The sequence below is a fragment of the Amblyraja radiata genome, chromosome 21 (genome assembly GCF_010909765.2).
Source record: "Amblyraja radiata isolate CabotCenter1 chromosome 21, sAmbRad1.1.pri, whole genome shotgun sequence".
NCBI lineage: Eukaryota > Metazoa > Chordata > Chondrichthyes > Rajiformes > Rajidae > Amblyraja > Amblyraja radiata.
This window is the reverse complement of record NC_045976.1, coordinates 6,354,395-6,367,210: the sequence shown is the minus strand read 5'-3', so window position 1 is coordinate 6,367,210 and position 12,816 is coordinate 6,354,395. Positions and strand designations below refer to the sequence as shown.

Below are 12,816 nucleotides of genomic sequence, written 5' to 3'. Positions count from 1 at the left end.
TGAAGGGGAAAGATAGATCAGCCATGATTGAATGGCGGAGTAGACTTATAACCATATAACCATATAACAATTACAGCATGGAAACAGGCCATCTCGGCCCTTCTAGTCCGTGCCGAATACTTATTCTCCCCTCGTCCCATCTACCTGCACTCAGACCATAACCCTCCATTCCTTTCCCGTCCATATACCTATCCAATTTATTTTTAAATTATAAAATCGAACCTGCCTCCACCACTTCCACTGGAAGTTCATTCCACACAGCTACCACTCTCTGAGTAAAGAAATTCCCCCTCATGTTACCACTAAACTTCTGTCCCTTAATTCTCAAATCATGTCCTCTTGTTTGAATCTTCCCTACTCTCAATGGAAAAAGCTTATCCACGTCAATTCTGTCTATCCCTCTCATCATTTTAAAGACCTCTATCAAGTCCCCCCTTAACCTTCTGCGCTCCAAAGAATAAAGACCTAACTTGTTCAACCTTTCTCTGTAACTTAGTTGCTGAAACCCAGGCAACATTCTAGTAAACCTCTTCTGTACTCTCCGTATTTTGATGGGTCGAATGTCCTAATTCTGCTCCTATAGCATATGAAACTTTGATTTTATGAATTAATCAACACACATGTTTTTTAAACATTGCCAGTACAAAGTATTACAATTGGTTACTATATCTATAAGAAAATCTATATTTTCAGTGACTTTTCTTTGAAATGCTGTTTACTCACGGATATAACTTGAGAGACATCTATGTAAGGGCAGCACAGTGGCTCAGCTGGTAGAGCTGCTGCCTCACAGCTCCTGGGACCTGGGTTCGGAACTGACCTCAGTGGAGGTCAGCGTGGAATTTGCACCTTCTCCCTGTGACTGCGTGGGTTTCCTCTGGGTGCTCTGGTTTCCTGCAACATCCCAAAGAAGTGCAGGTTTGTAGCTTAATTGGCCTCTGTAAATTGTCCTTAGCGTCTAGGTAGTGAATGAGAAAGTGGGATAGCAACGAAACTGTGTGAACGGGTGATCAATGGTCAGCATGGACTCTGTGGGACAAAGGTGCAGGAACGAACTGCAGATGCTGGTTTAAATCGAAGGTAGACACAAAATGCTGGAGTAATCTCTGCAGAGAAGGAATGGGTGACGTTTCGGGTCGAGTCCCTTCTTAAGTCTTGACCTGAAATGTAACCGATTCCTTCCCTCCAGAAATGCTGCCTGTCCCACTGAGTTACTCCTGCATGTTTGTGTCTACCTGTAGGAGGAACAGCCTGTTCTCAAGCTGTATCTCTAAACTAAAAGTTGGATTACTTAGAACTAAAGTGGATGGGCGATCGATGGTTAATGTGGACTCTGCAGTCGAAGGGCCTGTTTCCAAGCTGTATCTCGCATCAAAAAGAAACGAAACTCAACTAAACCATTATTTACATCTTGTATTTTACAACATTGTTTAATGATTGAAGCAAATTGAAAGAATAAAGATGTACAAAAGGTAGACAAAAGTGCTGGAGAAACTCAGCGGGTGCAGCAGCATCTATGGACTCGGACTCGGACACCTCCTCCTACTTACCCCTGGACCATGACCCCACAGACCAGCACCAGGCCACTATCTCTAGCACCATCACTGACTTCATCAACTCCTGCTCCCTGCCCTCCCTGCCCTCCCGAAACGTTGCCTATTTCTTTTGCTCCATAGATGCTGCTGCACCCGCTGAGTTTCTCCAGCACTTTTGTCTACCTTTTACTTTATTGTCATATGTGACAAGTCACAGTGAAATTCTTTGCTTGAGTATCTAAGGTATGCAAATAGTCGCTACATAAAGGGCACGGACAAAGTTACAATATGCCCTCCTTTGTACTCCCCCCCCCTCCCTCTCCCACCTGCATATCCAATGCATGTTGTTATGATTTTACATCAAACTCTTCGGTGCCCAGGGGCTGTCGCTGATCAACGGGACACAGATGATCACGTCGCTGGGCGCTGAGGCAATGGAGCGAGCCGTGGCCATCGCCCGCCAGGCGGACATCATCGCCGCACTCACGCTGGAGGTTCTCAAAGGCACCACCAGAGCCTTCGACAGCGGTGAGTGACCAGCGCGGAGCCCACACAGACTGTCCTGCAGAACCCGAGGCTCCTTCTCCCACTGACCGTCCACCCTCTGTAACGCCTTCTTTACACGTAGACTCAATCGCGTAGGCCCCAACCCTAATGAGGAGAGTTAACGGCTCTAATTACCGAAAAGGCATGAAATATGAAATGGCCCTCAATGCATTGACAGGCATTAAATACTGTATGATCTTGAAACATTGCGAGTGAAAGTGGTGCGGTAGTAGATTTGCCGCCATACAACGCCAGAGTCTCGGGTTCAATCCTGACTACGGGTGCTGTCTGTACGGTGTTTGTTCGTTCTCCCCGTGACCTACATGGGTTTTTTGTTTCACCTACTGCTTTTACTTTTGATGGGGCAACACAGAGCAATACGATCAACATAGAACATATAAAGAACATAGAACTGTACAGCACAGGAACATGCCCTACAGCCCAACATGTCTGTGCAGAACATGATGCCAAGACCAACTCCTATCTGCCTGCACAAATCCATAAGCCTCCATTCCCTGCACATCCATCCATGCGCCTATCCAGGTCTCTTCTGTCACACAGAAGGATGCGGAGGCCAAGTTAATGGATATTTTTTAAAGGGCTTGTCCCACTTGGCCGTCATTTGCACGTCACGCAGACGGCGCGCCAAGATTTTGTACGTCACAAAAACCTGCGACGCCGCACGCAGCCGCGCGTCACTGCCTATGTCATCGGGCACCATGCGGCCGTAATGCGCACCATGCGCTCATCACGTGTGTGTCACATCGCGCGCCCTGCGTCGTGACGCGTAAATTATGTCGCGTAATTTACACGCAAATGACCGCCAAGTGGGACAGGCCCTTAAGGCAGAGATAGATAGTTTCTTGATTAGTACTGGTGTCGGGGGATATGGGGAGAAGGCAGGAGAATGTGGAAAGATAGATCAGCCATGATTGAATGGCAGAGTGGACTTGATGGGTCGAAATGCCTCATTCTGACCCTATCACTTATGAACTCTTAAATGCCACGATTGTATCTGCCTCCTCCACAACTTCCAGCAGTGCATTCCAGCCACCCACCACACTCTGTGTCAAAATCTTGCCCTGACAATCCTATAGGACCTAGAACAGTACAGCTCAGGAACGGGCCCTTCGGCCCACAATGTTGGTGCTGAGCGTGATGTCAAGTTAAACTGATCGCATCTGCCTACACATGATCCACATCCCTCTATTCCCTGTACTTCCATATGCCTATCTAAATGCCTCTTAAACACCACTGTGGTACCAACCTTCACCACCAGCCTTGGCAACACATGCCAGGCCTGCACCGCTCCCTGTAAAAAACTTGCCCCCACACATCCCCATTAAATATTCCCCTTCTCACCTTATAGCTACGCCCTCTAGTGTTAGACATTTCCAAATCGTTCCATGATGTCCCAGAGAAAGCAATTCAAGTCTATCCAACCTCCCCCTGTAGCTAAAACCCTCTAATCCAGGCATCATTCTGGTAAACCTCCTCTGCACCCTCTCCAAAGCCTCCACATCTTTCCTGTAATGGGGCCACCAGAACTGCAAGCAATACTCCAAATCATCTTCATCTCCTTTAAACGTTGCCCATCTATCTTAAAGCTATGCTCTCTCTGAGAAAATGGTTCCGACTGTCTACCCTCTCAATGCTTCTCATAATTCTGTACATTCTCCACATTAAACAGGCCTCTTCTCTGTCTGTTTTTAAATCTCTTCTTAAAACCCATCTCTTCTCTGTGGCCTTTGATACCCAGTAAGATGTCGACTTTATTTGCTTGATTGGTTTCTTATTTTGATTGCTTATTGCATGGCTATTATTTTTACTCATGTTTTATGTCTTTTGATTTATTGTTGTATTTCATATGTGATTTATGCGCCTTATGTGAGCTGTTATGTTATGTTCTGTTATGTTGTCTGTTTATGATGTCTTGTTTTTTTCTTCTGTACAGCACTTTGGTCAACATTGGTTGTCTTAAAGTGCTTAACAAATAAAGTTGGATTGGATTGGATTCTGTACACTTCTATCAGCTCTTCCCTCGACCTCCAGTATTGCAGAGAAAACAATCCAAGTCTGTCCAACCTCACCCTCGAGCAGAAACAGTCTAATCCAGGCATCATTCTGTACCCTCTCCACAGTTTTCACATTCTTCCTGTACTGGGGCGACCAAGAACTGCACGCTATGCTCCAAATGTATCCAAAGCAATGTCTTATAAAGCTGCATTACGACTTGTGTGTGTATATATACAGTGGCGTGCAAAAGTATTCATACCCCTTGAACTTTTCCACATTTTGTCACGTTACAACCACAAACGTAAATGTATTTTATTGGGATTTTATGTGATAGACCAACACAAAGTGGCGCATAATTGTGAGGTGGAAGAAAAATGATACATGGTTTTCAAATTTTTTTACAAATAAAAAACTGAAAAGTGTGGCGTGCAAAAGTATTCAGCCCTCCTGAGTCAATACTTTGTAGAACCACCTTTCGCTGCAATTACAGCTGCAAGTCTTTTGGGGTATGTCTCTACCAGCTTTGCACATCTAGAGACTGAAATTTTTGCCCATTCTTCTTTGCAAAATAGCTCAAGTTCAGTCAGATTGGATGGAGAGCGTCTGTGAACAGCAATTTTCAAGTCTTGCCAGAGATTCTCAATTGGATTTAGGTCTGGACTTTGACTGGGCCTTTCTAACACATGAATATGCTTTGATCTAAACCATTCCATTGTAGCTCTGGCTGTATGTTTAGGGCCGTTGTCCTGCTGGAAGGTAAACCTCCGCCCCAGTCTCAAGTCTTTTGCAGATTCTAACAGGTTTTCTTCCAAGATTGTCCTGTATTTGGCTCCATCCATCTTCCCATCAACTCTGACCAGCTTCCCTGTCCCTGCTGAAGAAAAGCATCCCCACAGCATGATGCTGCCACCACCATGTTTCACAGTGGGGATGGTGTGTTCAGGGTGATGTGCAGTGTTTTCCGCCACACATAGCGTTTTGCATTTAGGCCAAAAACTTCAATTTTGGTCTCATCTGACCAGAGCACCTTCCTCCACATGTTTGCTGTGTCCTCCACATGGCTTGTGGCAAACTGCAAACGGGACTTCTTATGGCTTTTTTTCAACAATGGCTTTCTTCTTGCCACTCTTCCATAAAGGCCCGATTTGTGGAGTGCACGACTAATAGTTGTCCTGTGGACAGATTCTCCCACCTGAGCTGTGGATCTCTGCAGCTCCTCCAGAGTTACCATGGGCCTCTTGGCTGCTTCTCTGATCAATGCTCTCCTTGCCCGGCCTGTCAGTTTAGGTGGACGGCCATGTCTTGGTAGGTTTGCAGTTGTGCCATACTCTTTCCATTTTCGGATGATGGATTGAACAGTGCTCCGTGAGATGTTCAAAGCTTGGGATATTTTTTTATAACCTAACCCTGCTTTAAACTTCTCCACAACTTTATCCCTGACCTGTCTGGTGTGGTGTGTTCCTTGGGCTTCATGATGCTGTTTGTTCACTAATGTTCTCTAACAAACCTCTGAGGCCTTCACAGAACAGCTGTATTTATACTGAGATTAATTACACACAAGTGGACTCTATTTACTAGCGTTTTGCATTTATTTACTAATTAGGTGACTTCTGAAGGCAATTGTTTGCACTGGATTTTATTTAGGGGTATCAGAGTAAAGGGGGCTGAATACTTTTGCACGCCACACTTTTCAGTTTTTTATTTGTAAAAAAATTTGAAAACCATGTATCATTTTCCTTCCACTTCACAATTATGCGCCACTTTGTGTTGGTCCATCACATAAAATCCCAATAAAATACATTTACGTTTGTGGTTGCAAGCCACTGTAGATGTATATACACACATAAAGACAAACAAACAAACAAAATCAGTGCAAAGAGATAAAACCAATACTCCCAAGTCTATGGTAGACAAAAATGCTGGAGAAACTCAGCGGGTGCAGCAGCATCTATGGAGCGAAGGAAATAGGCAACGTTTCGTCCCGAAACGTTGCACCCACTGAGTTTCCCCAGCATTTTTGTCTACCTTCGATTTTCCGGCATCTGCAGTTCCTTCTTAAACAACTCCCAAGTCTATGTAGTTTAGAGTTTATTGGAGGATGTAGCGTTTAATAGTCTGATGGCTGTTGGACGTTACAGTTTTCAGGCTCTTCTTCCCGACGGCAGGAGTGAAATGAGAGTGTGGCCAGGGTGGTGTGGGTCTCTGATGATGCTGCCTGCCTTTTTGGGGCAGCGACTCCTGTAAATCCATTCGATGGTGGGGAGGTCAGAACCCGTGATGGACTGGGCAGTGGTCACCACAAGGAATCTATACTGAATGTGTTAAACATAATTATAAGCCTCAGCAAATTACAAGAGATTATTTATTAATTATAGAGTTTTATAATTCTAGGGTATAATAGGGTATACCCTAATTATAGGGTAGAGGGTCAGAACCTTTCTTCCAGGATAGAGAAGGTTATAGGATGTATCATTAAGCCCAAAGGGGCAGGAAGGAGGGGTGGGGGGGTTTATAGGAGATTTGTTTTTAAAGGGGCAATTTGTTTATACACAGAGTGGTGCGTACGTGGAACGTGGTGGTGGAGGTTGATAAGCTTGTGGCGTTTAAGAAGCTTTTAGATTAGGCACATGTATATGCAGGGAATAGAGGGATATGGATCACTAGAGAGGAGATTTAGACTTTGGAGAAACAGGCCCTTCGGCGCTGACCAGCGATCACACTACACACTTGGGGGACAATTCACATTTGCCAATTAACCTACAAACTTGCACGTTATTGGAGTGTGGGAGGAAACAGGAGAACCCAGAGAAAACCCACACAGTCAGAAGCGAGAACATACAAATTCCAGACAAACAAGCACCTGTAGTCAGGATCGAACCCGTGTCTCTGGTGCTCTAAGGCGGCAGCTCTACTGCTGCGCCACCGTGCCGCCTCTCCGGTTGGCCGGGGTGGTTGAGCCAGATATGCCAGCATCCGACACCAGTTTTCCCCAGGCTGCTGAATTTCACAGAGCACTTGTGGAATCGGACACGGACTTATCCTCGTCGCTGTTCCCCAGGCTGCTGGTCTACTCGACTCAACACGGTACATCAGGCCTATGGAGTCATAGAGTCAAACAGCATAGAAACAGGTCCTTCAGCCCAACTTGCCCATACTGGCCAACATGTCCCATCTACACTAGTCCCACCTGCCTGAGTTTGACCCATTTACCTCTAAACCTGTTCTATCCATGTACCTGTCTAATTACTTCTTAAATGTTGTGATAGTCAATGCATCAACTACCTCCTCCAGCACTCGTTCCATACACCCACCATCATTTGTGTAAAAAAGTTACCCCTCATGCTCTTTTCCCCTTCACCTTAAACCTATGTCCTCTGGTCCTCGATTCCCCTCCTCTGGGCAAGAGACTATTGTGTGTCTACCCGATCTATTCCTCTCATGATTTTATACACCTCTATAAGATCACCCAAAATCCTTCTGCGCTCCAGGGAATAGAGACCCAGCCTACTCATCTCTCCCTATAGCTCAGACCCTCGAGTCCTGGCAACAACTTTATAAATCTTCTCTGCACCCTTTCCAGCTTGACAACATCTTTCCTGTAACATGGTGCCCAGAACTGAATACAATACTCTAAATGCGGCCTCACCAATGTCTTATACAACTGCAACATGACCCCCCAACTTGTATACTTGTATACTCAATAGTCTGACTGATGAAGGCCAATGTGCCAAAAGCCTTTTTGACCACCCTACCTACCTGTGCCACCACTGGCAAGGGACAATATACCTGCACTCCTAGATCCCTCTGCTCTACAACACTCCCCAGAGCCCTACCATTCACTTTGGAAAGAAAGGTTGGTCTAGTTTAAGACTGGTACACAAAATTGCTGGGGAAACTCAGCGGGTGCAGCAGCACCTATGGAGCGAAGGAAATAGGCGACGTTTCGGGCTGAAACCAGCTTGAAGAAGGGTTTCGGCCCGAAACGTCGCCTATTTCCTTCGCTCCATAGATGCTGCTGCACCCGCTGAGTTTCCCCAGCAATTTTGTGTACCTTCGATATTCCAGCATCTGCAGTTCCCTTTTGAACACTCTAGTTTAAGACTTGTCTGTGGCCCTGTATGTTAAACAGATGTCCACAAGCTGAGACCACACCAAGGACAGATGGACGTAGCTGCTCGATTGAGGTCACTCTTGGACTCCGACGTTCATGCATCTGAGATAGCAGGTGAGTCACCTTCTGATTGACAGTAATTAATTTAGTTTATTGTCACATACTGAAGTACAGTGAAAAGCTTTTGTTGCGTGCTATCCAGTCAGTGGAAAGACTATACATGATTACAATGGAGCCATTTACAGTGTATAGATACATGATAAGGGAATAACGTTTAGTGCAAGGTAAAGCCAGCAAAGTCCGGTCAAGAATAGTCTGAGGGTCACCAATGAGGTTGATAGTAGTTCAGGACCGCTCTCTAGTTGTAGTAGGATGGTTCTGTAGCCTGATAACAGCTGGGAAGAAACTGTCACTGATTGTGGAGGTGTGCGTTTTCACACTTCTATACCTTTTTCTATAGCTGTATCAATTGCTCTGCACCCTGGACCTAATCCAATAACAAGAAAATATTTATGTTAAAAAAAACGTACAGGTAACAGATTCCCTTTGATTTGTAACTGTGGACCTTTCACAGGGAGCCACAGGTTGTGTGATCGTGTTCAGGATGCCTACACCCTCCGGTGCTGTCCGCAGGTGAGTGTCACCGAGCGCCATGTACCACAGGTCCATTTATGACTCCATCGACTCATAAGTTCATGTTTATTAGTTTTGTATTTAATTTAGTTTAGAGATACAACGTGGAAACAGGCCCTTCGGCCCACCGAGTTCTCACCGAACAGCGATCCTAGTATATTCACACCATCCGACACACACACACACTAGGGACAATTTACATTGATACCGAGCCAATTAACCTTTGGAGTGTGGGAGGAAACCGGAGATCCCGGAGAAAACCCACGTGTTCACGGGGAGAACGTACAAAATCCGTACAGACAGTTCCCGTAGTCAGGATCAAACCTGGGTCTCTGTCGCTGTAAGGCAGCAACTCTACCGCTATGTTGCTGTTAGAGGAGAACTATTAAGCCATTCGGCCCATCAACGGGCAAAATTTGTACATTCTCTCTTTGGCCACGTGGGTTTTCTCTGGGTTCCTGTGCTGCACTTCCTATCTACTATGATCCGGTTTCCTCCCACACCTCAAATGTGTACAGGATTGTAGGTTATTTGGCTTCGGTAAGTTGATAAATTGTCCCAAGTGTGTGTAGGATAGTGTTAGTGTACGGGGTGATCGCTGGTCGGCATTGGCTCGATGGGGGGGAAGTGCATGTTTCCATGCTGTCCCTAAAGTCTGAAGTAAGGTCTAAAGACAGCAACCCTAAGACTTTTGCCTCCATCACAGTGAGGAGGTGCTTGGTGAACTCACTGTGGTGGATGTTAATTTGTGTTTATTGTGTTTATCGTGTGTTGTTTATTATTACATGTATGGCTGCAGGCAACGACATTTCGTTCAGACTGAAAGGTCTGAATGACAAATAAAGGATTCAATTCAATTCAATTCAATAAAGTCTACGCCGCCATTCAGTCAAGGCTGATCTATTTTTCCCTCTCAGCCCCATTCTCCTGCCTTCTTCCCATTATCTCTGACACCCGTACTAATCAAAAGTCTGTCAATCCCCGCCTAAAAAAGATCCTTGACTTGGCCTCCACAGCCATCTGTGGACTATTACCACAGTGATCTTGTCACCACGACTATTCCTGTTTAAAACTATTCTCACAGATTTGTTACAGGGGCACGGTGGAGTCTGTACTCACATACTGCATAAACAGGTGGTACTCCAACTGTAACTGCTCAGACAGGAAGTCTCTGCAGAGGGTAGTGAGGGGAGCAGAGAGGATCATTGGCGTCTCCCTACCCTCGGTACAAGAACTGTTCCAGAGCCGCTGCCTGAAAAAAGCACTGAGCATAGTAAAGGACAAACTGCACGCCCTCCACACACACCTGGATCTCCTGCCATCAGGCAAGAGATACCGTAGCATCAAAGCCCGGATAACCAGACTGCTAAACAGCTTCCTTCCACAGGCTGTGAGGCTGCTAAACAGTCACTCCACCTGATTCTGCTGCTTTGCACTGACAATTTAATAACTCTGGCACTGGCCACTTAAATCAGTTGCCCTGGACAATTTATGACTGTTTTTACTGTATTTTAATGTTGATGTTTTACCTGCTTTTTAACTATTTGTACTGTTTTATCAGGGACTGGATTGTTTTTATTGTTTTTATTATGTGTGAAATGTTTTAGTTTTGTGTGCGATGCTCCGGTATTCCCTGGGAAACGTCTTCTCATTTTGCACTGTACAATTGTTGCTTTGCAAGATGATAATAAAGGTTGATTGATTGATTGATTGTTGCTGGGACTGGCAGGCTCGAGTTGTGAAACTGGATGTTGGGCTTGTTTCCCTGCAGGGAATGGAGGGATATGGATCATGTGCAGACTGGGGAGATTAATTTAGCTTGGCATCATGTTCAGCATGGACATTATGGGCCGAAGGGCCTGTTCCTGTGCTGCACTTCCTATCTTCTATGTTCTATGCTGTGAAAGAGGGTGAGGGATGTTTATATGATCATGAGAGGCAATGGTAAGATGGATGGTCACAGTATTTTTGTCAGGGTAGAGCTGTCTAAAAATGCGGGGAACAGGGAACAGGGGCAGCACGGTGGTGCAGCGGTAGAGTTGCTGCCTTACAGCCCCAGAGACCTGGGTTCAATCCTGACTAAGGGTGCTGTCTGTACAGAGTTTGTACATTCTCCCCTTGACCTTGTGGGTTTTCTCCGGGTGCTCCGGTTTCCTCCCACACTCCAGAGATGTACAGGTTTATAAGTTAATTGTTTAATTAATTGCTTTTGATAAGATTCTAAATTACCCCAAGTGAAAAGCATAGTGCTAGTGTATGAGGTGATCGCTGGTCAGCAAGGACTCGGTGGGCAAACGGCCTGTTTCCGCGCCATATCTCCAAAGACAAAAGTTTAAGGTGAGGTGGGAAAGATTGAAAGGGGTTCTGAGGGTCAGGTTTTTCACACAGTGGGTACATGGAACGAGCTGCCAGAGGATGTGGCAGCAGGGGGTACATTTACAACATTTGGCAATGTGGTCAGCATGGAGGAGTTGGGCCGAAGGGCCTGTTTCCACAGTGTGTTACACTATAATAATAATAATAATAATACATTTTATTTATGGGCGCCTTTCAAGAGTCTCAAGGACACCTTACAAAAATTTAGCAGGTAGAGGAAAAACATGTAAGGGGAATGAAATAAATAGTAGAGACATGACTAGTACACAAAGTAAAGACAGAATTCAATACAAAACACAGTATGAGGCAATTAATGCACGGATGAAAAGGGAGGGGGACGTGGGGCTAAGGATAGGCAGAGGTGAAGAGATGGGTCTTGAGGCGGGACTGAAAGATGGTGAGGGACACAGAATTGCGAATCAGTTGGGGGAGGGAGTTCCAGAGCCTGGGAGCTGCCCTGGAGAAGGCTCTGTCCCCAAAACTGCGGAGGTTGGACTTGTGGATGGAGAGGAGACCGGCTGATGTGGATCTGAGGGACCGTGAGGGTTGGTAGGGGGAGAGGAGGTCAGTGATATATGGGGGGGCCAGATGGTGGAGGGCTTTGTAGGTGAGGATCAGGATTTTGTAGGTGATCCGGTGGGAGATGGGAAGCCAGTGAAGTTGTTTGAGGACTGGAGTGATGTGATGCCAGGATTTGGTGTGTGTAATGAGTCGGGCGGCTGCGTTCTGGACCAGTTGGAGTCGGTTGATGTAGGTGGAGCTGATGCCAAGGAGAAGTGAGTTGCAATAGTCCAGTCGGGAGGAGATGAAGGCATGGATGAGTCTTTCAGCAGCGGGAGGTGTGAGAGAGGGTCTGAGTTTGGTGATGTTGCGGAGATGAAAGAATGATGTTTTAATGACATGGCGGATGTGAGGCTCAAGGGAGAGGGTGGAATCAAAGATCACGCCATGGTTGCGGGCCTGGGGAGATGGGGAGACAGTGGTGCCGTCGATGGTGAGAGTGGGGTTATTGATTTTGCTGAGTGTGGCTTTGGAGCCTATGAGGAGGAATTCTGTCTTATCGCTGTTGAGTTTGAGGAAATTATGTTGCATCCAGGTTTTTATAGCTGACAAACAGGAGTTCATATGGGAGAGGGGGGGGGGGGGGGTTGTGGGGGGATTTGGTGCCGAGGTAGATCTGGGTGTCATCAGCGTAACAGTGGAAGTCCAGGTTGAAGTGGCGGAGTATCTGACCAAGGGGGAGGATGTAGATGATGAAGAGGAGGGGGCCGAGTACGGAGCCTTGGGGAACGCCTTGAGTGACTGTGGCTGTAGCAGAGGTGTGGTTGTGGAGAGAGATGAAGTGGGATCTGTTGGAAAGGTAGGAACGGAGCCAGCTGAGTGCAGAGCCTTCAATGCCGAGGTCTTTGAGTCTGGTGAGCAGGATGTTATGGTTCACTGTATCGAAGGCTGCGCTCAGGTCGAGGAGGATGAGGATGTTGAGGGACCTAGTGTCAGCAGAGGTGAGGAGGTCGTTGAGGACTTTGAGGAGAGCAGTTTCTGTGCTATGGAGGGGGCGAAAGCCAGATTGGAGGGGTTCAAGTAGGTTATACGCAAGGA

At 46.2% G+C, this 12,816-nt stretch overlaps 1 protein-coding gene across 1 annotated transcript in view; it reads left to right on the top strand.

Moving 5' to 3' along the window:
* The window catches only part of LOC116984965 (histidine ammonia-lyase-like), a 76,485-nt gene that overhangs the window by 25,189 nt on the left and 38,480 nt on the right, over positions 1 to 12,816 (top strand). Inside the window, exons 9-11 of the mRNA XM_033039326.1 lie at positions 1,916 to 2,063; positions 8,227 to 8,322; positions 8,783 to 8,841. Of these exons, the coding sequence (XP_032895217.1) occupies positions 1,916 to 2,063; positions 8,227 to 8,322; positions 8,783 to 8,841 (303 nt within the window). The remainder of the gene's footprint in view (positions 1 to 1,915; positions 2,064 to 8,226; positions 8,323 to 8,782; positions 8,842 to 12,816) is intronic.